Genomic DNA, 25,406 nt, shown 5'->3' with positions numbered 1-25,406 from the left:
TTATAAGTTATTTGCTGCAAAGAAAAGTCAAGTTGTTAAAAAAAGATTTTCTTTTTTCTCAAAGTATCCAAACAGGTTTTTCACCTGTTAGCAGAAAAAGTGCTTTGCTGCTACATTTTAACAGATAAGCCAAAATGACTCCCCAAATACTCATTTCCTGATTAAACCTCAGGACACAGCAAGGAATGGTATCAGAAACAAAGATGAAAACATTACTAAAAATGAATCCACTTTACCTTTAAGGGGAACTTCTTAAAGGGGCTGCTTCCCGAAAACTGTCCTCATTAAATGCCCTCTTGTACAAATGCAGATGAGAAATAAAATGCCCGCAAGTGAAAGAAAGGCCTGAACTGAGCAGGGCACACCCTGATCTCTGCGGAAGACCCAAGACTTCAGGGAAAAGTACTCGGGATCTGTAAGAAGGTGACATCAAACGGTCTCTCTGCTTCTGTTTCGAAAATTTCCCTAGCACAAGCAGCCGAACAGTACCAGGATGTCTGCTACAGGAGACTGTCCGCAGACACCCATCCAGGTTCTGGCCAGTATGACTGCGATGCACGTGAAATGTACATCACTCGCCCCGGCGATTAACCTCTCCCTCCGCAAGACGTGATTGATTTCCAATGGTAGACAAGCAATAAACTTCAGTCCACTCTTTCCAGTACTGAAGTCCGTTTTATTGTTTCTCCTGTGTTAATAACAACCATCTAGGTTAAGTTAACACTTACGGGGAGACCACCGCTCATTTAAGGGGCCTGCAGACCGATTTGAACTGAGACAAGCCGGTCTCTTCCCGACACTTCATTCTTCTGCTGCGACCCGCGAACTAAACGAAAAGCTCTGAGGCTGCTGAAAGACAGGCCCGACTGACTCCCAGGCTGTTTAAAGGGGGCCCCGCCAGAGGCTCCCCATTGGACCGCGCGCGCTCCCCCGCCCTCCAGTCCGACGTCCCCGGGCATGAGGTCACCACTGTCCCCGCATCACTCGGGCTCCAAATTCCCGGCTCTTCGCGGAGTGCCCAGCGCCCGCGCAGCCCTGCTCCCCTCAGAGCAGGAGAGGGGGCGCTGGACGCGGCCTCGGCTCACAACGCAACCCTGGTGCCTCCCCAAACTGGGCAGCTGGGAAGGCAGATGGCCGGGGCCGCCTCCGTGCCTCCGCGGGAGGCTAGCGAAGGCCAGGGAGGGCTGGGGCCGAGCTGCGGCGGGTCAGCACTCACGGTCGGTGCAGTGGCTCCTCGGCCGCGGCTGGGCCAAGCGGCGGCGGCGGCGGCGGCGGCGGCGGCGGAGGCGGCTGAGGCGACGGCTGCGCCTGCGGCGGCGGCTGAGGGGGCTGAGGCGGCTGAGGCGGCGGCGCAGGCTGCTGCTGCTGCTGCTGCTGCTGCTGGAAGGATTTGAGGGACTCGAAGGCCTTCATCAGCTTTTCCAGGGTCGCCATGGCGGCCTGCCGCCCCGCGGGGACAGAGCCCGGAGCCCTCAGGCTGACTCGCGGCTCCGCTCAGCAGCGTAGCAATGAATGAGACTCGGGGCCGAAGGCAGGAACGGAACCCAGGCGCTCGGCCATCTTGGGTCTGTCCCGGCAGCCCCCTCGGCCTGACGCCCCGCGACGCTCCGCCGTCGGGCGGGGCGGGGCCAGGCCGGCGGGATTGATGGTCGGAGGCGGCGGCCTCCGCCAATGGCCAGACGCGGCGCGCCCCCGGCTCTCCGCGGCCGCCGTCTCGCCTTCTGGAGCCGCCGAGGCCACGGACATCAGCGCGCTCCTCCCTGGAGAGAACGAGGGGCGCGGCGCGGAGAGGGCGGGGCGCGGAGCGCGGCGAGGCGGGTCGAGGTGCGGTGGGGGCGGGGCGATGCGAGGCAAGGGGGCGGGGCGTCGCAGTGAGGGGAGCGTTGAGGCGAGTGGCGGGCCGCGGCGGCTGTGAGCCTCCGTCTCGCTGGCTGAGAACCCGCTAGGAGAGGAGCCCCCGGGTGGTGCCCGCGGGTAGCAGGGCGGACCGGTCACGGGCTCGGAGATGGAGACCCCGCGGGAGAGCCTGCCCACTCAGCGTCCGGGGCGGAGGGAGAGATCACGGGACAGCCCTGCAGAGGAGGGAGGGGGAAGTGGTGCGCCTCGGGCGGAGCCAGGGCACTCTCAGGTGGAGCCCAGGTGTGCTCCCCGGAGACGAGCACATCCCTGGAGGGTCACTGCGCAGACCAGGGAAGAACCGAGGGGCCTGGGGCTGGCACGGCTGGTCAGAACCTCCCTGGTCTGCGCCTGCTGCCCTGAGAGGCCGTGGCTGGTATAGCGAGAAGCAGCTTTGGCCCCAGAGGTCCCCCACCGGCGTGACCGCCTGACCGAGGAGGAGGGTGTCCCGCTCCTTGGCTGAGGCCGGCTGCGTGGGCGGGCCCGGGGCTCCAGAGCCTCACCACCTGGAGGGGGCGCCCAGAGTAAGCAGAGGGGTGGCACGTGGGTGACCCCCAGGAGAAGTCCCCTGTTCTGGGCCACCAGCCACATCTCCACCTGATTTCAGAGCCCGTTTTCCCAAAGCAGCCAGGTGAGTGGAAACCCAGCACTGCCACAGGAAACCTTGTCCCCAAGGGAACAGCAATGGCCCTCTTCAGGGCAAGGACCTCAGAGAAACATGCCGCCAGCCTTGGGGTCCCGGTTCCCTGATGTTATGTATATAATAACAGCCCTTGTCCACAGGACAGACTGCAGTGGCTGGGCTCCAGGCGGTCAGGTACTGTGGTTGGCAGTACCCTGAGTGTGGGCTGTCGCTGGTGGCTTGCTTCTGATTAAAGTTTACTTATTAAGGTCAGACAAAAAAAGTCAAACGGAAAGTTCTCTGTGCTGTCTGCCTTACCCATTAACCAGACCTCAAAGACGGGAGAGCCACCTGGACTGCAAAGATCAACCTTCCTTCCTTCTGACCTAGCAGTGCAATTTGTTACAAGATTAGCATTCTTTCCCAGCTCTGTAGGGGGTCGTAATGACTTGCTGCTCAGTTAGTAAGAGTTTACCTATATCCTTAGTGAACTTTGATGTATGATCCTTTGTCTCAAAACTGTATAGGATTGTGCCTTGGGCTTTTAACAGGCTCTCTCAAAGCTTCTGAGAGTTTGTCTCCTGGGTTATAATCTTCATTTTTTTTTTTTTCAAATTAAAAAAAAAATTTTTAATTGAAGGATAACTGCTTTACAGAATTGTGTTGTTTTCTGTCAGACCTCAACATGAATCAGCCATAGGTATACATACATCCCCTAGCTTGAATAAAATTCTTTTTTAACTTGTTAATTGAATGTTCACTGACGCCTCTAACAGTGTAATGGGCAAAGGTGGGGCTCCTGGGTTTACGTTACAGAGGACTGAGCCTTCCCTCCAGCTGGCGGTCCATACCCTCTCGGCTTACACATGTTCTTGAAGCCAGCTGCCATAGTGGGAGGCCCAGGTGGCCAGCAGCCTAGGGAGGACGAAATCCTGCCAACGTCACAGGAGCTTGGAGGCAGATCCCCGCCCCATCCACCTCTCAGGTGAGAGGCAGATGGTACTTGAAGGCAGGCTTTCAGGAGACCAGGGGGTGAAGGACCTCGTTAAGCTGTGCCCAAAGTCCTGATTCACAACTGTGACATCCTATGTGGTTGAGCCACCATGTGATTGGCAACAGATAAGTGTATTCGTTTGCTAGGGCTGCTATAACAAAGCCCCACAGACTGGGAGGCTCCAGCAGCAGGAATTTATCTTCTCGCTGTCCTGGAGGAGGCTGAACTCCAAGACCAAGGTGTGAGCAGGCTACTTCCTCCCGAGGCCTCTCTCTCTTCTTGCTGTGTAGATGGCCGTCTTCTCCCTGCATCCTCGCATGTTCTTCCTTCTACGGATTGTTTTTGTTGTTTAGTCACTGAGTCCCGTCCAACTCTTGAGACTCCCATGGACCGTAACCCGCCAGGCTTCTCTATCCATGGGATCTTCCAAGCAAGAATACTGGAATGGGCTGCCATTTCCTTCTCCAGGGGATCTTCCCAACTTAAGGATCGAGCCCACGTCTCCTGCATTGGCAGATTCTTTACGGCTGAGAAACCTGGGGAGCCCCCGTTAGTGCATGTCTGGGTCCTAACCCTCTTTTCTTGTAAGGACAATGGTCATATTGGATTAGGGCCCACTGTCATGACCTCATTTTATCTTAATCACACCATTAAAGACCCTTTCTCCAACTGCAGTCACATTCTGAGGTGCTGGGGGTTAGAACACGTGTGAATTTCCAGGGGACACAACTCAGCCCATCGCAGTACGTAGCACAGCTGTCTCCTGTAGCCACTCTGATGTCTTCAGTACCAGGACCTCAGTTCTATCTGGGCTGTTTTTCACTGCATTTCCCTCCTTCCCTTCAGCTGGCTGTATCTGTGTGACTAAATAAGTTTTGGCTGATTGCAGAAGTGATGGGTACCCCTTAAAAGCAAGGGATACACCTGTCTTCTTCCTCTACTGGGAATGGGGACATAGTGGTTGGCCCTTGAGCGGTCACTTTGGATCATGAGGATGAAAGCCACATCCCAGGATGATGGAGCTCGCAGGACTGGGTGCAGATGCCATTCTAGCCTGCCTGGACCAGCTCTGGACTTACCACAGACAAACACCTATAGGAGAGAAATGTAACTCCATTTTTGCTTAAGCCACTTTGATGTTGGGTCATACTGTATACTGTGTGTATGGGCTCCTGAAGGAGATTCTGACTGTTATGAGCCACTGAGACCTGATATCGCTGCAACAGGTGAGGCCGCATTGGCCATGGCAGGACAACACTCATCTGCAGGGGCTTCCCTGCTGGTCCAGGGGCCTTCACCTTCCAATGCAGGGAGTGTGGGTTTGACCCCTGGTCTGGGAACTAAGATCCCACCCGCCTCATGGCCAAAAACCAGAACATAAACAACAGAACCAATATTGTATTAACAGATTCAATAAAGACATTGAAACTGGTCCATATCCCCCCCAAAAAAGCTCATCTGCCGAGAATTTACTATAATCCTGACAAAAAAATCTTACTGGAAAGCCTGTTAAAAGAAACTATCAAGAAGGCAGATTTTTTTTTTTTTAATCAAGGGAAAGTTTGGCATAGTCCCAGAGTAATCAAAGATGACACAGCTGGGGAGGCAATTTGGCCTGTTGTCACCAAAGCCTGAGAGCTGGACCATAAAGAAGGCTGAGAGCCAAAGAATTGATGCTTTCGAACTGTGGTGCTGGAGAAGACTCTTGAGAGTCCCTTGGATTGCAAGGAGATCAAACCAGTCAATCCTAAAGGAAATCAGTCCTGAATATTCATTGGAATATTCAGCTGAAGCTGAAGCTCCAATACTTTGGCCACCTGATGCGAAGAGCTGACTCACTGGAAAAGACCCTGATGCTGGGAAAGACTGAGGGCAGGAGGAGAAGGGGGTGACAGAGGATGAGATGGTTGGATGGCATCACACCGACTCAATGGACATGAATTTGAGCAAACTCTGGGAGATAGTGAAGGACTGGGAAGCCTGGCGTGCTGCAGTGCGTGGGGTTGCAAAAAGTTGGACATGACTTAGCAACTGAAAAGCAGTTCCAAAGCCTTAAGATGGGCAATGCTTCTGAACAGCAAATATACTCCCAGTAATGTATCCTCAAGAGAGAATCATGTATCTGTCAGGATGGTCACTTATTATAGCAACATTTAGGACAAAAAGAAAAACAAGCAAATGCTGGACAGAGATTGGCTAACTGAAGAACAACATATCCATATGACAAAACTGCAGTTATCCAGATCCTGTTTTAGAAGAGCATTCATGGCACAGAAAAAGGTGTGCACTGTACTAGCAGGTTACACTCCTGTAACCTGGCCCCCACCCTTTTTAAAGAAAAGCAACACACGTATACACTGGGGACTTCCCTGGTGGCCCAGTGGCTGACACTCGGTGCTCCCAATGTAGGCAGCCTGGGTTCAATCCGTGGCCAGGAAACTAGATGCCACAACTAAAGGTTCTGTGTGCCGCAACCAAGAACCAGTGCAGCCAAATAAATAATTTAAAAAAGAGAGAGAGAGCGCCGATCACTAAGTCTGTAACAGTGACTCTGAGCATGGCAATTACAGGAGATTTATATCTTAATTTAGGTGCATTTCTGTATTTTTGAAATCTTTAGCAATGAGTGTGTACTATTCGGGGGACAAACCATGTAAAAGAGGAGGTTTGGGTGGGGAACTGAAAATGAAAGGGTACCAACCAACTTGTGACCACTTCTGCCCAGGAAAAAAAGGAGATAAGTAAAGAAGCCCAGCACTTCCCACAAATGGTTTACACTCCAGCTGGGGGGCCGGCGTCTGCCGGAATTCCAAACCGGGTAGGAGCTCACTGTGGGCAGGGCATTAGGCCAGAAAAGGGAACCGTGAAGCAGAGTCGCGAGGACTGGCAGCTCCTGACGGCGCCTTGGTGGTCTCCCACCCAACCTCCCCCTCCAGGGGATCCTCTCCCACTTTAGAGAGTATTATTGCCACACATTTTAATTCTATGTAAATACACACACTGCAGAAGACATAAACACAGTCCCTGTTGTTTTGAACAGTCAGCTAGTGTTTAAATTGACTGACAGATGTACCACTTTCATTACTCTTCATTCCTGCTTGCCATCTCTGGTCTTCCATCGCAGGGTCGTTTTCTTCCTTGGTGCCATCGCTCAGCCGTGTCTGACTCTTTGCCACCCCATGGACTGTAGCCCACCAGGCTCCTCCGTCCATGCGCATCTCCCAGGCAAGAATACTGGAGTGGCTTATCATTTCCTTCTCCATGGGACCTTCCTGACTCAGGGCTCGAAACTGCATCTCCTGCACTGCAGGACAATGCGTAACCACTGAGCCACCAGGGAAGCCCGCTCAAATCTATCTTTCTAAAGGATGCTGTGCCACGTTGTACAGTGTCTAGTTTCCTGCCAAAACTGTCAAGCTTTGCAAGTTTTCCACTTGAACACAGTCAGCACAGTTGTCTAAGAGTCTTGGACTTCCCTGGTGGCGCAGTGGATAAGAACCCGCCTGCCAGTGCAGGGGACGTGGGTTCTAGCCGAAGCACCCAGAGCCTGGGCTCTCAGGCAATAAGAAGCCCTCGAACCACAGCCAAGAGCAGATCCCCTCTCGCTGCAACTAGAGAAAAGCCCGAGCAAAGCAACAAAGACCCAGCGCAGCCATAATTTAAAAATAAATAACATTTTTAAAGTGTCTGCGTCTCATATATTTCCATTATCTAGAGCCTCCAAGGGGATGTTTTTCTTGTTGTAGCGTCTGCTAAGTTTGTCCTTTTGCCTCATCTCATGTGTGTGCTTATCTCTGATTACATACTGGACATTGTATCTGAAAATCATTACAGAAGTCATTTGTAGCTTAAGGTGCTTTCTTCCTTTGGGCAAGATTTCTATTTGCAATGCTAGTCTCCCTGGGACATTAGAAGTCCTTGGTCATCGTAATCCACTTTCCACTTTTGGAGTCCTCTGGGCCATCCATGTTAGAGAGCTGGTTTACTTCCAGGTCACCCTTATTCTTGAGGGCTGGACCCTGAGGTGGAGTGTGGACTGGGACCCCAATCTCGGCATGTCCTGGACCAGATTTTTGTTCTCCTAGCCCCAAGATTAATTCAGCCTTTCAGGTGTCTCAGGGCTCCCAGCCCCCCGAACAGGAGTAGCCCTGGTATCTGGCTCACCTCCCTAGGTCCCCCTTCCCCTGACTTTCAGTTGCTTACTCTCTCGACATGTATTCACCAGGAGGATGGTCCACTCTTGCTGTACAGGGAAGTTCCTCCTATAAATATGAAATAGGATGCTATTGAGGGTGGTCATCCTTCTGTTATTCTTCATTTTATCATGAGTGCCTCCGGAGTAAACCCTCCTCAGGTAAGATGCTGTCTCTGGGTGATAAATGTATTTTTTTATGCCAAAGAAGTATTGACTGATTTAAAGTTTACCCTTGAAAAAGCCATAGGGCTTCCCTGGTAGTTCACTGGTAAAGAATCCACCTGCAGTGCAGACCCCGGTTTGATTCCTAGGTCAGGAAGTTCTCCTGGAGAAGGGCTAGCCTACCCACTCCAGTATTCTTGGGGCTTTCCTGGTGGCTCAGCTGGTGAAGAATCTGCCTGCAATGTGGGAGACCTGGGTTCAATCCCTGGATTGGGAAGATCCCCTGGAGAAGGAAATGGCTACCCACTCCAGTATTCTGGCCTGGAGAATTCCATGTATGGTCCATGGGGTTGCAAAGAGTTGGACACAACTGAGCAACTTTCACTTTCACTTGAAAAACATGGGCTTGAAATGCATACGTCCACTTATATGTGGATTTTTTTCAATAAATACCACAGCATACATAGTTGATTGAATCCATGGATGTGAAACCACAAATATAGAACAGAGGACTGACAATAAAATTATATGCTAATTTTCAACCATGCAGGGGTCAGCACCCCAAACCCAGTGTTGTGAAAATGTCAACTCCATTTTATTGACTATAAAAAAGTGGGTTGAATTTGGTCAAATGCCTTTATGAAAATTACCTATTTTTCCTTTGGATCTATTAACATGATTTATTATTTTACTGGAAGTCCTGCTATTGAATCATCCATCTCTTATTAAAATAAACCCAGCATTTTGATGTGGTACTTTATAATGAGTTGCTGGATTCTGTTCGATAATATTTTAAGGCTGATAAATATTCTGTTCAATAATATTTTAAGGATAATGAGCTTAGTCGCTCAGTTGTGTCCAACTCTTTGCGACCCCGTGGACTGTAGCCCACCAGGCTCCTCTGTCCATGGGGATTCTCCAGGCAAGAACACTGGAGTGGGTTGCCATGCCCTCCTCCAGGGAATCTTCCTAACCCAGGGATCAAACTCCAGGTCTCCCGTACTTCAGGCGGATTCTTTACCATCTGAGCCACGAGGGAAGCCCTTTAAGGATAAGATTCTGGTAATATTTTAATGACTTTGTATTAATAAAAGAGATTGGTATAGACTTTTTATATAAGGTCTTTGGTAAGATTTGGGTGTCAATTTATACTTGCTTTATAAAAAGGAGTGGGAAATTTTCTTCTTTTTCTAGGTATTCTCTGGAACATTTAAATGCCATTGAAATTTACCTGCTCCTCAGAGGTCTGCTAACATTCCCTGTCAGGCCATCTGAATCTGGAGATTTTGAAGGGTAGTACTTCGGCAACTTCATTTCTTATTCTGAAATTTGTCTAGATTTTCTATTCTACTTATGTTAATTTTGGTAAATTATGTTTCCCTAGAAATGCATTTCATCCAGGTTTTATGTTTATTTTCCTAAAACTGTACATAGTATTCTGTGTCTTTTATTCTCTCTCTGATTTACTACTCTTGTAGCTTTGTGTATTTGTATTTTCCCCTTTTATTTTTCTTGATTAGGTTAGATACTGATTTATCTGTTTTATTGATTTTTGAGAACAAATGTCTGTCATTTAAGCTGTAGCTTTCCTCTTTTATAGCTATTACTTTCTTTCTTTTTCTCTGATTTTCCTAAATGTATTTTTCAACCCTTCTGAGTTAGACGCCAAATCAGCCTATTTGGGGCACTCAGTTTCGCTGATCTAAGAGCTGTACACCTTCTCCTGGAGCGCTGCACTTCAGGCTTGTCCCATACTATGTGAGTCTTGCTCTCATTTCTCGAGCTTCTGCAGCTTTGCATTACGTCACGTCCTAAGCCCAAGAAGACTTCAGTAGAGGCTATTAGCCAGGGCCATTTTGTTTTCCGATTTTGTTATTAATTTGTATGTTTATTGTATCTGTAATCACATACTCTACTATACTTAAATCTTTTCAAATTTTTTGTTAAGATTTCCTCCCCCTCCTTTTTTTCCTTTCCCCCTTTTTATAATGAGGATTTTCCAGACCAAGTCCCTGCTGTTTGGTTCAAGTCTCCAAGGTCTGGGCCTTGGATCCCACACAGCAGGTAGCAAGAGCTCCCCAGCAAGCCAGAAGACAGTGAGTGTGACTGACCGCAAACCCAGGGCCACCAGCAGGGTCACCGGACCCAGGAGGCCTCCATCTCTTCCCCCAACCAGTTCTCCCTGTCACCTGGAGCTCTGGCCCCGGGAGGCCCTGCCAGGGCAGCACACACCAGGCCACCCCTCTGCCCAGCTCCAGCAACAGGGGCTCTGGGGACCCAGCCCGGGAGACTCACAGACACGCTTCCAGCCTGACAGCCACACCCCGACCTCAGGGTCCTGAAAACACCCTCTTTCCGAGGGCGGACAGGAGCACCCTGAGACGCCCCACAGGCAGTGGGCGGCAGAATCTCAGCAGGAGGCGCAGGAGCTAGGAACACAAATGCAAAGAGCCAAGACCTGCTAACCCAGGCTGACGCCCACCCACCCACACCCAGAGGAGCTCGGGGGGCCTCGGGCCCCTTCCAGGCCTCCCCTCCCCTCTCTGTGGGGACACACCACAGGGCATCCACACCCGGGGCCTTCCGGGCGTCCCAAGTCCTCAAGTGGCCTTTGGCTCAATCCAGCTTCAGTGAAACACCAGTTCAGGCACGAACGTAGAAAGCAGCACAGACTCCTGAGCCACTGTAAGGTGAGTCGCACACGTTTATTGCGGGTCCCAGGTGGGACGGGCCCCGGCACGTGCTCCGGTGTGGTCTGGCCGCACAGCGCGTGCTCACCGTCTGGAGGACACCAGCTTCTTCTCGCTGGAGCGCACGCTGAAGCAGCCCTGCAACAGAGGCAGAAGGCCGGTCAGGCACCCCCCCCACCCCATGCGAGGGGCTCGCCTGCGTCGTGTGTGCATGCGTGTGCGGGTGTGCCCGGCTCTGTGTGACCCCGTGGGCTGTAGCCCACCAGGCTCCTCTGTCCATGGGATTCTCCAGGCAAGAATACTGGAGTGGGTTGCCACTTCCTTCTCTGAGGGATCTTCACAACCCAGGGAAAGAACCTGGGTCTCCTGCATTGCAGGTGGACTCTTTACCACTGAGCCACCAGGGAAAACTTCAGTGCACAGAAAACTCTGGGGGGAGGAAGCGCTGACTTCCAGGCAAGCAAAACCCGTAACCATCCCCTCCCACGTGCTTCACATCTCGATTCAGCAGAGACGGGCGCTGGTGCGCCCCGCTCCCCCCACTCGTACGGCTCGCCCCATCCCGCGCCCACCGCCCAGCTGAGCCCCTCTGAGCACGCGGGGTGGACGGCTTCTTCTGTACGACTGTGTGGAGGGTTCCCCTCACTGTCTGTGAGGCCCCCACAGCGTGGACCCAGCGACGACTCCCACTGAGCAACGCGAGACACCCAGATGAGCTCGGGTTAACTGCTGCCAGGCCCCCGTTCTGAGAAGAGGCCTGGCCACACTCTCTGGGTTTATACTGAGACATGATGGATGAGAGGTTTAGTGGACGACGGAGGCAAAATCCCTCTGGAACAGACAGGGTATACGGCAGGATGATCCACTGATCCAAGGAGACTTGGAAACCATTCCTGACTTTAATGCTACCACGGAAAGCCTCTCCAAACACTCTTCCACGTTCAAAAGAGAATCAGCTTTCCCTGTGACGCACCAGCTCTGAGAACCCAAACAACACCGGGCAGAAACGGAAGGGACCTCCATTCTTTTACGTTGGTTCTTCATGATGCTTCACGAGCCAAGTGTAAAATGCGTTGTCATGGACAATGGGGTCTCTCTTCAAGTGCTGGAGCCATTTCTTCTTTTGCGATCAGGACAGATTTCATACCAACAGCAAACATCCCTGTGAAGGCTCTTCTCGCTGGGCTCAAACACACCACATGGGTAGCTTGTACACTGTGTACATCATCTTACAGAACAGGCACTGCAAAAAGAACGCTGAACAAAGACAGCTCTGCCGTGGTGAAATACACCTTGTAATAGGTCACACTAAAGTAATAACACAGTGACTGTCACCCTTACCCCTCTAGAGAAGAGTCTGTAGAAGAAACCTCTCTTCTGAGGCCTGGGAACTTGCTGGTCCATCTTCTCATCTGGCTCTAAAACTGGCTCGTTTTCCATTTCATTGATGTCCTTGAAACACTCAGACTCGATCATCTGCAACCACAGAAGGGCAGGACAGAGAAGTGACGAAGGTCCACGTCCCCCCCAGCCTCCAGCCCAGCATTCAGCAGCCACTCTGCTCCCATCCCTGTTCCCACTACCCCCGCTTCCTGACCTCCTCCTGGGGTAGGTCATGTGGCTGCCAATGTGACCCCCCAAAGCTGAACCTGTGGCAACTCAGGGAGCAGGACCCAGGTTGGCAGGTGCCCAGCAGACCCCAGAGCCACCTCCGTCCCCCTCCTGAGGGGCCAGGGGCAGCTCCTCAAGGAATTTTACCTCCAAATATGCGCACACGCACACGCACACGCATAAATGGATGTGTGTGCAAAGCAGCTAGAGAGCTATTTCACAGCAGAAGCTGCTCATGTCTTGGGGGCAGGAAGGAGCTGCGGACTGCACCGCGGGGACAGCACCTCGTTCTGCCAGGGGATGGAGACACAGCCTGTGACGAACTCGCTGTAGAAGCCGCTGTCGGTGCTGTCCAGGTGTATGCCCCGCACCGCGGAGAACTGTTCGATGTCCAAGATGTCCTTGCAGTAAACCTCCTGCGGCTGTCGGCAGGAACAGAGGCGTGGCTGAGGGCTGCCTCCAGCGTGCTCACGAGCCCAGGACGCCGAGGCTCACACGGCTGTGCGCCTCCGCTCCACACCCTCCTAATTCTCAGAGCCACAGGCCCCTGCTCACCTACCACACTCAGCCACAAGGCCCCAGACAGCCCCCTCTCTCCTGCATGGAAGCTGGGTCACAGAAGAGGCTGGGGATGGAGGAGGGTGGACAGGATGCTCTTGCTGGAGCACCATACCTGAGCTGGGAGAGGAGCCAGGCCCGCAGCCCCGCCCGCACCCATAGCTGGGGGCAAGTGGGACCCAGGGCCACTGCCTCTGAAGTGGGAATCACGGGCGGGACCGCGGGTTCCTGGTTAGGACTGGGCCATTCCACCAGGCGAGGAGCTGGGAGCCCCGGGGGTGGGGGGCCCTCAGGGGGCTGTAGAGGGGGCCACGGGGAGCACTGAGGTTGCAGGTCAGAACTCCGTCCCGCCCCCACACCAAACCGCCCGACACTCGTCTCGGATGCCGCTCTCCACGGCCTCGGCCCCTGGTTATGTGCAGGAGAAGCCCCAGGACAGCCCGGCGCCTCTGCCCCTCCCTCCGCGCACCACCCGGCGTGCCCTCCCTCTGCCTCAGGATGGCCGCCCGGCCGGCCTCCACGCCCCGTGGCTGGCAGTGCCCAGCGCCCGGTGGGAAAGGCTCCGAGAGGCCCCACCAGTTTCCTCATGCTGCAGCCCATCTGGCTGCCTGGCTCAGCGAGTCCAAGCAAGTTCTTCCGAGACTCTGGGGCCTGGAACCGAGGCTCCGGAACCACATTTTGCAAGGACTCACTCAGAGGACCAAGCTGCGGCCACAGCACATTCCACATAAACACAGTGAGTCCTGACTTGCAGAGCCAGAAGGATTTTAATGGCACGTCTCAGGTTCATCACAGAACATTTCATGCACAGATGGGCACAATAAAGGACACAAACTGTGACGGAAGCAGAAGAGATTAAGAAGAGGTGGCAAGAATACACAGAACTGTACAAAAAAGGTCTTAATGACCCAGATAACCACGATGGTGTGATCACTCACCTAGAGCCAGACATCCTGGAGCATGAAGTCAAGTGGGCCTTAGGAAGCATTACTACAAACAAAACTAGTGGAGATCATGAATTATAGCTGAGCTATTTTAAAGCCTAAAAGATGATGCTGTGAAAGTGCTGCACTCAATACGCCAGCAAATTTGGAACACTCAGCAGTGGCCACAGGACTGGAAAAGGTCAGTTTTCATTCCAATCCCAAAGAAGGGCAATGCCAAAGAATGTTCAACCCCACACACAACTGTACTCATTTCACACGCTAGCAAGATAATACTCAAAATACTTCAAGTCAGTCTTCAACAGTATATGAACAGAGAACTTCCAGTTGTACAAGCTATATTTAGAAAAGGCAGAGGAACCAGAGATCAAATTGCTGGATCATAGAAAAAACAAGAGAGTTCCAGAGAAACACCCACTTCTGCTTCATTGACTTCATTTGTTGTGGATCACAACAAACTGAAGAAAATTCTTCGAGAGATGGGAATACCAGACCACCTTACCTGCTTCCCGAGAAACCTGTATGCAGGTCAAGAAGCAACAGTTAGAACTGGACATGGTTCCAAATAGGGAACTGGAACAGACTGGTTCCAAATAGGGAAAGGAGAACATCAAGGTTGTATATTGTCACCCTGCTTATTTAACTTATATGCAGAGTACATCATGAGAAATGCTGGGCTGGAGGAAGTACAAGCTGGAATCAAGATTGCCAGGAGAAATATCAATAACCTCAGATATGCAAATGACACCACTCTTATGGCAGAAAAGCGAAGAGGAACTAAAGAGCCTCTGGATGAAGGTGAAAGAGGGGAGTGAAAAAGCTGGCCTAAAACTCAACATTCAAAAACCTAAGGTCATGGCATCTGGTTCCATCATTTCATGGCAAATAGCTGAGGAAACAATGGAAACAGTCAAGAGATTTTATTTTCTCAGGCTCCAAAATCACTGTGGACAGTGACTGCAGCCATGAAATTAAAAGACGTTTGCTCCTTGGAAGAAAAACTATGACAAACCTAGACAGCATGTTAAAAAGCAGAGACATCACTTTGCTGACAAAGGTCTGTATAGTCAAAGCTATGGTTTTTCCAGTAGTCATATGTGGATGTGAGAGTTGGACTATAAAGAAAACTGAGCGCTGAAGAATTGATGCTTTTGAACTGTGGTGCTGGAGAAGACTCTTGAGAGTCCCTTGGACAGCAAGGAGATCAAACCAGTCAGTCCTAAAGGAGATCAACCCTGAATATTCACTGGAAGGACTGATGCTGAAGCTGAAGCTCCAATACTTTGGCCACCTGATGCAAAGAGGTGACTCACTGGAAAAGACTGTGATGCTGGGAAAGACTGAAGGCAGGAGGAGAAGTGGGCAACAGAGGATGAGATGGTTGGATGGCATCACTGACTCAATGGACATGAGTTTGAGTAAACTCCAGGAGTTGGTAATAGACAGGGAACCCTGGCATGCTGCGGTCCGTGGGGTCGCAAAAGTTGGACACGACTGAGCGACTGAACAACGACACGTTCATCGTATCCCACAGAGTGAGCTCATCTGCACACTTCCTACTTTGCCTTCGGTAGCCCAAGGCCACCCTAGGGACACTCCTCCCAGCTCCGAGCTTGCAGGCCCCGCCAGGCTCTGGGGACATGACCCTCTATGGCCCCACAGCACACTCACCAGGGACACTCCAGGGCCCACAGCACTGAGCCAGGATCCGGTGAGACCCAGCGTGGGGAGGCACATTCAGGACTAAAGATGCCATGACAGGGGAAGGGCCCTTGCGGGGTAGCTGGGGAGGGTCAGGGCTGCCGAGGTTCCTGGCAGGGCAGTGACCTGGGAGGGTGGCTGCAGCTCGGGCGGCAGAGGGGCTGGAGGGCTGGAGAGGACAGGCCACCCCGCTGCCCTTGGCAACACACTTACATCAGGGTGGAAAGGCGGGTCTAACATGTGGGCCTCCAGTCGCCTGAAGTTGATGTCCCTGAACACAGGGTGTCCCTTGACTTCAGCCGCCCCTTCGCCCCTGCAGCCCAGGCGCTGCTTAGGATCCTTGGTGAGTAACTGTGGAGGAGCATAGATGAATCAGCCAAAGCTCCCAGGGTAAAAGGAAACCCCCGAATCTCCACTATCATGGCCAAAGAATGAGTGAGGCAAAGAGCGCCTCCAATGAAACAGTCACTCAGATTTCAAAGAATAAACCAAACCTCATCACTGCAGATTTTACCGATTTAAAATACGTAACGCTTCCAAAAGTTCAAACTAAAGTTCTGCCTCTGAGCTATCAAAAAAATTAAAAGTTGACTAAATAAATCCTTAAGAAAAGTTTAACCCTGTAAAAATTAGGGGATGTTTTCTCAAGAAATAGAAGCTGTCTGGGAACTTCAGACACACCACTTCCATGCCAAGTGACATGGATAATTAGAAACCATTTTAATTTATTCATTAAACAGATCACTAAGGACCTCAGATGAAACAAAAATTAAGCAAACCTAGTTCTAAAATTTGTAATTCTTAAAACTAGTAGAAAGTGTTTCCTTCAAAAGTATTCCTTACTTATACATTTACACAAGCAGACCTCTGAGCAATGGCAGGGTCGGATCCAGGCAACAGCAGCTAAGTGAGTACTGCAATAAAGCAGGTCACATGGATTTCTCAGTTTTCCAGTGCATATAAAAGTTATGTTTCTATTATTATTGTTGTTTAGTTGCTCAGTCATGTCTGACTCTTTGTGACCCCATGGACTGCAGCACGCCAGGGTTCCCTGTCCTTCACCATCTCCCGGAGTTTGCTCAAACTCATGTCCATTGAGTCAGTGATGCCATCCAACCATCTCATCCTCTGTTGCCCACTTCTCCTCCTGCCCTCAGTCTTTCCCAGCATCAGGGTCTTTTCCAGTGAGTTGGCTCTTCCCATCAGGTGGCCAAAGTACTGGAGTTTCAGCTTCAGCATCAGTCCTTCCAATAAATATTCGGCATTGATTTCCTTTAGGACTGACTGGTTTGATCTCCTTACTGTCCAAGGGACTCTCAGGAGTCTTCTCGGGCAACACAGTTTAAAGCATCAATTCTTTGGTGCTCAGCCTTCTTTATGGTCCAGTTCTCACATCCATACATGACTACTGGAAAAACCATAGCTTTGACTAGATGGACCTTTGTTGGCAAAGTGATGTCTCTGCTTTTTAATATGCTGTCGAAGTTGGTCAAAGCTCTTCTAAGGAGCAACTGTCTTTTAATTTCGTGGCTGCAGTCACCACCCTGATTGATTTTGGAGCCCAAGAAAATGAAATCTGACATTGTTTCCACATTTTTCCCATCTATTTGCCATGAAGTGATAAGACCGGATATAGTCTATTAAGTGTGCAATAGCATTTTATCTAAAAAAAAAGTACATAATTAAAAGATAATGCTGAGAGCAAGTTCAGGCTGGCGGCGGCGGTGAGGGCGCTTCTCCTGTTAAGCCCTTTCGCCAGCCGGCGGGTAGCGCTTCACACCGCGGCCGAGAAGTCTTTTTGCAGGTACCCCAGGTCCTGCATGGGTGGGGACTGGAAAGCCGCTGCAGGGGGAGCGCCAGGCCCGGGCAGAGTGCGGGTTCGCGCAGCAAGTGAGCGCCGAGGTCGTGAGATGGGTCCGAGTGAACCGGAGACCCAGAAAACGGAAACGAAAGGACAGAGAAGAAGTGTTTGAGAAGCTTCTTCCAGACCAGCTGGTCTTGCTTCTGGAGCATCTCTTGGAGCAGAAGACTGTGACTCCGCGAACTCTGCAAAGCCTTGAGAGGACGTACCACCTCTCGGAGCAGGATGCCGAGGTTGGCATCACTGGTGTGAACTCATTGTTAAGCACAAATACACAAAAGCGTACAGAGACGTGGAGAGGTTCCTTCAGGAGGATCAGGCCATGGGCATCTACCTCTACGGGGAGCTGATGCTGAGTGAGGATCCGCGGCAGCAGCATCTCGCCCGCAGGTGCTTTGAGCTGAGCAGGGAGCAGATGGACAGATCCTCAGCCGAGGTGGTGGCTGAGATGTTATTTTAATGAGGAAAGATCACAGCGAGAATCTTTTTCATGCATCTGCTCGTAGCCCCGGTGGGCCCAGGCTTGCATGGACCCTGGACATGAAAGGAAGAGCGATGGGGCTGCTGAAGCCGGCAGTCAGTGGCCGCCTGCGCCTTGTGGGGTGACCTCCCCAAAGGTCCTCACCGCAGAGCTTGTGTCAAGAGGCGCACCCTCATCAGCAAGTCTCCGTGGGCCCGTGTGATGCCTTCATGCCCATCCTGGATGAACCACCTCAAGTTAAGTCAGTTCTTCCACCCAAACACGGAAGGTCCCTGAGGCACATGGGAAAACCCACTGCACCTTCTCCACCCATCCCTCAGCGTGTGGATCTGCATTTCCGCACTCCGAGAAAGCCAGAGCTTGTCTACTAGGCCCAAGGAGCTGCTGCCCACCTACTCAGAATTACATTGATATGTCCATTATTTAGATTTTCCGAAGTTTTAGTAACTTTTGATAGAAGTGCAGGATAAGATTCTTTAAGATTTGTTGATAATATAATGGATTCATGGTTTTTTTTTTCTTCTTCCTGTTTACTTCTGAATTTAATACTTAAAAAAAAAAGAGAGAAGGGGAAAAAAAAAAAAAGATAATGCTGCTGGGGAAACAGTAGCAATAGGGGCTTCCCTGGTGGCTCAGTGGTAGAGAATCCGCCTGCCAGTGTAGGAGATGCAAGAGACACAAGTTCAATCCCTGGGTCAGGAAGATCCCCTGGAGAAAGGCATGGCAGCCCCACTCCAGTATTCTTGCCTGGAGAATCCCATGGACAGAGGAGCCTGGAGGGCTAGAGTTCATGGGGTCGCAAACAGTCGGACGTGACTGAGCACACACACACATGCCTATGCAGGCTTGTTTAACACAGGGTTGTCACACACCCTCAACTTGTAAAAACAAAACACACACACACACAATCTGTGAAGCACAATAAAAATGAGGTATGCCCATTATTGGCAAAAACCAAATGGCCTTCCTCCACAATTTTCAATCAGAAAGATCTGCCTCGGCTCAAAGGTCCACAACAAAGATCTGGACCTTGGAAACCTGGCCGAGGCCAGGGGCTGGGAGGGGCTGCTAAGGGCTGGGCCAGCCCCTGTAAACAGGGTCCTGTGGGGCAACACCGGCTGTGAGCTCAGGTGTCTCGCATTGGCAGCGCAGGCACGGGCAGGATAGCGCCACAGGCACCTGCACTGGCGCCTCCCAGGGAGGCTGCCTGCCCCGCGGCCTCGGCTCTCAGCCGGAACCCACGCCGCTCCCCTCCACAGACTCGGAGAGCTGGGCCTGCCCCAGGCCTGCACACCTCTGAACACCGAGGCTTTGGCCCGGTCCTTCCCCCTTCCTGGGCCCCCTGCCCACCCATCCCCAGCTCCCAAACCCTGCAGGCGATGCCTCCCCACCCACCCAGCCTGACCACTCCTTACCCGCTCTGCCAGCACCCAGGGCCAAGACCCCCACCCGAATCACCGCAAAGCCCTGGTTGCCCTCCTCCTTTGTGCCGGGCCATCGCCCCCTGCCCCCTGCCCCCTGCCCACAGCCAGCCCCTCCCGCTCCCCCAGGCAGAGCCAGGCCTCACAGTCCACCCGCCCGCCCTGAGCAGATGACAGCACCAGGCATGAGTGTGGACGGGGTCATACTGCCCGTTTTACTCACTGCTGGGCAGGGGCCCGTGGGGGATTCTCAATAAGCCCTTCTGAACGCAAACGAAGTTTAAAGTTTGCTCAGAAAACCCTTCATGTTGGCTTAAGAGAAGTAAGTGACAAGGAGTGCCTCTCTCTCCTCTTCCTGCAAACTCTACCTGTACCTGGGTCCCTGGTTGGAGCAGGACACCCTTTTAATCCTAAAGGGAGAAGCCTTGCCTTGGAAGGGCACGGGGGGACTGGGCACACCTCCCAGCTGGGAAAAGCCAAAATGCTGAGCCTAAACTGGCGAGGCCACAACCCTGAGGTTCCTCCACCCCAAGTTACCACTGAGATCAGACCCAGTGCCATGCCTGGCTTCTGGACTCTGAATGACATGGGTTCGAGTTCTGTCCATAACTGTTAGGACCTTGAGCAGCTCAGCCTCGGCCTGCTCAGCGACACTGGCAGGCGCGTGGCCCACCATCGAGCCAGGCACTGCAGAGGGCCCCGAAGGGTCTGTTGCCCGTTAGTGCCCCTTGAGGCTGGCCAGGACCTGGCCTGCACTGCCCTTTCAGCAGCGCCTTTGGAGACAGCAAACAATGACCTCTGCTCTGCTCTGAGTGGCCAGGGCCCCCGAGAGGAGGCCCCTGCTCAGCCTGACAGGACTGACAGACGGCTACGCTCCCCACCCTGCCACCCCGCCCGACCCCGACCCACCATGCTGCAGATGGACCTGGCGTCCTCGGAGAACTTCTCAGAGTACTGCTCCGCCTCTCGCTTCACTCTCCGCTCCACCTCCTCACGCTTAACCTTCTCTTTGTATTTTTTGAACGGAGAACGCCCCTCAATCATCTCGTATATCAGACAGCCGAGCCCCCACCAGTCAGGACTGAAAGTGTAGCTCTCAGAGTTGATAACTTCTGGAGCTACACAACAAATATAGGAAATTTAAGTTAAATTTCCTTGTGCTGAATGGCAAACAACTGCAAAAACCACTACAATATTGTAATTAGCCTCCAACTAATAAAAATAAATGAAAGGAAAAAAAAATAAAGTTAATGTCTGTTTCTATACGATGAACCCTGGAAACGGGAAGCTAACAAGGCAGACACAAAAGGCCAGACAGTGTGTGATTCCACTCAGATAAGGTAGAACAGACAAGTCCGTGGAGACGGAAAGTGCGTTAGTGGCTGCAAGGCTGGCAGGGAAGATGAGGAGCTGGGGTAACTGCTAGTGGGTGCACGCCTTCTTTTCTGAGGGGGTGAGAAGGTTCTGAAATCAGGGCTGACAGCTGCACAGCTCTGCCTATGCTGAGACCCCCTGGACAGTACACTTCAGACGGGCAGACTGCATCCAGTGGACACGACCGTGCTTCTACCGCAGGGAGCACTGGTTTGACTCCTGATTGAGAACTAAGATCCCACACACTGCTGTGGAACGGCCAAAATGAACACTCGTGGATTTTATGGTACGTGAATTATATTTCAGCAAAGCTGTTATTAGAAACAGTTCCCACTGTTCAGAGTATGAAGTGAGCCACTGGAGAGTAACCCCCGTGGCAAACGGTGCTCTGTGGGAGGACCGCCCCCATCGGGCAGAGCCAGGCCCCCAGGCTAGCGCCCCAGCAGCCACAGTGGACGGGGAGGTCAGTGCAAGGCGCAGCAGAGGCCCCCAGCCCACTTGTATCGGCGGCCCCCTGCTCAGGCAGAGTCAGGTGGTCCCTGCTCGGAGCTGACCCGAGGCCTGGCCTCCGGTTCACGAAGCCTTTGGAATGACTTGGTTACCTTCAGGACGGGTGTGTGAAGCCAGCGAGGACAGCGAGGAGGCCACTGTCCTGTCCTGTCCTGTCTGTCCAGACGATAAGGGCGGGTGGGGGCGGGTACAGACCTCAGATACCACCATGCTACCCCACAGCAGGCCAGGACGACCCCAGGACCCTCCACACGGTCAGCTCTCTGCGTCCTGAGGCCGGGAGTGCGGGGAGAACTGGGAGGCCAGTCACGTACCCATGTAGCCCAGCGTTCCAACTCTTCCATTGATCTTCTCCCCTTCTGGGACCTCCAAGGCCAAACCAAGATCTGAAATCCGGATGTGTCCTGCATGCGGCCAAACACAGGACACAAATCACGGGGGCCAGCTGACACTTGGATAATAAATAATGGAAAAAAATCTAAAACACATGGATGGAAGTTATAGCAATGCATACTTGGAAACATTTACATCTAAAATTACATGACGCTTGTTCCTTGGAAGAAAAGCTATGACAAACCTAGACAGCATATTAAAAAGCAGAGACATCACTTTGCTGACAAAGGTCCATATAGTCAAAGCTATGGTTTTTCCAGTAGTCATGTATGGATGTGAGAGCTGGACCATAAAGAAGGCTGAGTGCTGAAGAATTGATGCTTTTGAACTGTGGTGTTGGAGAAGACTCTTGAGAGTCCCTTGGACAGCAAGGAGATCAAACCAGTCAATCCTAAAGGAAATCAGTCCTGAATATTCATTGAAAGGACTGATGCTGAAGCTGAAGCTCCAATACTTTGGCCACCTGATGCAAAGAACTGACTTACTGGAAAAGACTGATTGCTGGGAAAGATTGAAGGCAGGAGGGGAAGGGAGGACAACAGAGATGAGATGGTTGGGTAGCATCACTGACTCGATGGACATGAGTTTGAGCAAGTTCCAGGAGATGGTGAAGGACAGGGAAGCCTGGTGTGCCACAGTCCATGGGGTCGCAAAGAGTTAGACACAACTTAGGAACTCATCAACGACAACAACTATAGAAGATACAAACATAATGCAGTTTTCTTTGTCAACTCAACTACCAGCTTAATTTCATAAACCAAACCCCCCTTAAAGTTTGCAAAACAAACTGCTTCCACATTCAGAATGGACAAATGGTAAATGTAGCTTGAAATGTAGGCGAATAGACAACAGCTTTTTTTTTTTAACCCTAAATTCAATACAAATATCAAGTTCTACTTTACACATGAAAACGGAAAACCTAACAAGCTGTCTATAATGGAAATGAAGAAGTACTTGAGGACAATCCTATTACTCTTATGGTCTATAGCTTACTGGTAGAAAATGAGTTCTTAAGAATTTTAATTCCATAACAGTAAAAATGCTAAAGTCAATTGCATGTTTTAAGTCTGAGAAACTAAAGTATAGGTAGAATTACATTTTAAAAAATTAAAAGAATAGGAAAACACAAAGAAAATATTTAAAGTCTCCTGAAATCAAGACAAGCACAACAAAGCTTTGTCACTCCTTTCTATTCTTAATGGGAATGGGACCTGATCCCTGGTGTATAAAGAACGAGTGACAGAGTGACTGCCACAGAAATGATGCTGGCTGCCTGCATTTGGGCAGGACGAGGCAGGTCTACACCACTCCTGGCCACAGCTGGGAGCCACAGGACCAGTCAGGATGGACAAGACGTCTGAGCGGGAGACCCACACCAAGGCTCTCTGCTGGGACAGCAGGTGTTCCCCTCAGGAGCACCGGCAAAGCCCGGCCAAGCCAGACACTGGGCACCGGAGCGGGGGACGCACGGACGCTCCCCAGCGGCTCCTGCCGGGACGCCGGCCAAAGCTGGGTGCAGCTGGGCCCGAGAGGGGAGGCGTGGGAACCCCTGGTGGCTGCCACGGGGACACTCGTGCAGAGCCCAGGGCAGAGCCCTCACGGGAGGCGCGCTTCCTCTGGGGACTGTCAGGAGCCAGAACCGGCCACCCAGGCGAGGGCAGCATGATCTGCCCAAGGAGGGCTCACTGCAGGAATGACAGACGTGTTTAACACTGGAAAACCAACTGATGGATTAACCATAAAAAAAAACAAATAACATATAGTCATTTTGGGAGAAAACGCACTGACAAAATTCAAGTGCCATTTTTCAAAAAGAAAAAATTCTTAAATATTAATTTCTATAAAAGTACTACAGCATGGATTTCCCTGGTGGTCCAGTGGCTAAGACTTCACACTCCCCTGTACTGGTTCCATCCCTGGTTTGGGAAACTGGATCCCACATGATGTGACTAAAGACCCCACGGGATGCAACTATTAATACAAGATCCGTGTGCTGCAACAAAGACCCACCGCAGACACACAAACATTTAAGTACTACAGCAGATTCCATACTTCATGGTGATACACCGAAAGGCTATCCCTGAGATCAGAAATAAGGAAAGGACTCCTGCTGTTACAACTTCTAGTAAACACTGGGTTGAATGTCCCACCTGGTGTCCTGAGGCAACAAACAGAAACCAAAGGGTCAGGAACTGGAGAGGCAGACAGAAAGTGGTCATCTGCCAAAGGTATGAGGGTATATGCAGAAGGTCCAGGAAGTCTACAACCTTCCAGAATTCAGGAACTTTAACATGGTCACAGCCACAAAATCAACTGTAATTATAACTGAAAGCACAAATCATGAAAGAAAAAAATTAGAAGATGACTTCATTAACTTAAAAACATTTACATTTTATAAAGGACTGGCATAAAAAACATACAAAGAACTCTTAAAACTCAACAATAAGGAAAAGAAACAATTAAAAATGAGCAGAAGACCTGAAAAGACACATTACCAAAGAAGATAAACAGGTGGCAAGTAAGCCCATGAGAAGCGTCATCAGGGAAATGCAAATCAAACAAGAGCCCAGGCTGCACCTGTGAGAACGCCCGAGCACAGAGGGCGTGGACTCACACCGCTGAGAATAAAGCAAGGTGAACCAGGAGGAAGAGGAGCAGGAGAGGAGACGCTGCTCTTATTGAAAAGGGGAAGCGCCTCTGCTTCCTGCCTAGACACAGGGGGACGACGCGGAGGCCCCGTTTCTGTTTCTAGGAGGGCGCACACCCAGGGCGCCGCCTGCTGCTGACCCCTGGCGGCACTAGGTGGTAGGTCCACCCTGACTTCCCGCGAGTCCCTCTGAACAAAGTCTACAGGCGGCGGGAGAGGCTCGCTCACCGTGATCATCGAGGAGAATGTTCTCAGGCTTTAAGTCCCTGCAAAGGAAGGAAACAACAGCACAAAGTCAGTGATTTGGGGCGCCACACTGGACTCCATCGGTTCCAGCGGGAAGACCCGCAGACAGATCCGCGCTCTGAGCGGCGGCGAGCCGGCAGGTAACGGCGCCTCCGTCTGCAGGTCCGTGGGAGGCCGCGTGTTGCCACAGGCTCCAGTGGCCACGAGGAGGAGGGGGTGGCTCTACAGACGGCGGGTTTCGCAGGAGACGATCCAGCCGTGAAACGTCAGCCCGGCGGTGAGGAGTCAGTCCTTGACGAACTCGGCTCCATTTCTCACCATTAACAGACTGTCAGGAATGTCTACGACTGGAAATCCCCCTTACGAGAGGAGTTCGGTTTCAGGGTCAGATCCTGGCTCTGCCCGCCATCAGCAACGTGGCCTCCCCGTCCTCACCTCGATGGGCCCATGCGCAGCACCTGCTTCCAGCGCTGGGCAGCATCCAGGGAGGCCAGGCCTTGTGGCAGGAGCGTGTGACCCACGGCACTGACCATTTATCACAGTTCACTGCCAACTAGGGCAATGCCACGAACTTCAAACACGTGTGTGTGTCACCAAAGACTAAAATATCTAAATGTGCTATCTCAAGCTACTTGTGTTTTTCCCTTAGCAAGAAAAAAACCCTAGTTTTCAGAGGATTTATATTTAGCTCTGACTTCACGTGTGGTCCTGTCACACTGACCCATCTCACTCAGCACGGCCCCTCCGTCTGGAGCCATGTCTCCAGAACCGGCAGAGGAGACCGAGGTCAGCAGAACGGAGCTGCCATTCCGAGGGGCTGGTCCCAGGAGAGTCCCGCAGAACCTGGTGCCAGCTCAGGGGGCGGGGGGCCGCAGATGCTGAAATGCCCTGGGGTCGAAACCACAGGCCCAGAAGAGACCAGAAGGAGCACGTGGGCGTGGGGCTCTGCGTAGACATCCTTCCTGGGAAGACACCCCGACACTGTCGCTGGTCTCCCTGGGAGCAGAGGGGAGAATGGGCGCCCTCTGCCTGCCCTGCCCAGCCACGGGAAGTCTGGTTTTGCCTGCCCTGCCCAGCCACGGGCAGTCTGGTTTTTCCTC

At 51.8% G+C, this 25,406-nt stretch overlaps 2 protein-coding genes across 11 annotated transcripts in view; both read right to left on the bottom strand.

The window, feature by feature from the left end:
• Positions 1–1,805, bottom strand: part of HTT (huntingtin) — a gene marked incomplete at its 3' end in the record, with an annotated part of 86,263 nt that extends 84,458 nt beyond the window's left edge. Inside the window, exon 1 of the mRNA XM_070462430.1 lies at positions 1,217–1,805. Coding sequence (XP_070318531.1) covers positions 1,217–1,434 — 218 coding nt within the window. The remainder of the gene's footprint in view (positions 1–1,216) is intronic.
• An 8,750-nt stretch (positions 1,806–10,555) lies between these two features.
• The window catches only part of GRK4 (G protein-coupled receptor kinase 4), a 59,656-nt gene continuing 44,805 nt past the window's right edge, over positions 10,556–25,406 (bottom strand). For 7 of the 10 annotated variants that reach the window (XM_070462577.1, XM_070462576.1, XM_070462575.1 and 4 more), the window contains 7 exons: positions 24,289–24,326; positions 21,335–21,424; positions 20,046–20,254; positions 15,587–15,724; positions 12,455–12,592; positions 11,901–12,035; positions 11,445–11,802 (listed from right to left, as the gene is read on the bottom strand). In XM_070462577.1, the coding sequence (XP_070318678.1) occupies positions 11,746–11,802; positions 11,901–12,035; positions 12,455–12,592; positions 15,587–15,724; positions 20,046–20,254; positions 21,335–21,424; positions 24,289–24,326 (805 nt within the window). In that variant the 3' untranslated portion in view covers positions 11,445–11,745. Of the gene's footprint in view, positions 10,698–11,444; positions 11,817–11,900; positions 12,036–12,454; positions 12,593–15,586; positions 15,725–20,045; positions 20,255–21,334; positions 21,425–24,288; positions 24,327–25,406 lie in introns of those variants that run through there. The other 3 variants (XM_070462572.1, XM_070462579.1, XM_070462573.1) reach the window with 2 other exon arrangements.

The sequence above is a fragment of the Odocoileus virginianus genome, unplaced genomic scaffold, assembly GCF_023699985.2.
Source record: "Odocoileus virginianus isolate 20LAN1187 ecotype Illinois unplaced genomic scaffold, Ovbor_1.2 Unplaced_Scaffold_5, whole genome shotgun sequence".
NCBI classification, from domain to species: Eukaryota; Metazoa; Chordata; class Mammalia; order Artiodactyla; family Cervidae; genus Odocoileus; species Odocoileus virginianus.
Note: the sequence above shows the minus strand (reverse complement) of the source record. Positions and strands in the feature narration are given on the sequence as shown.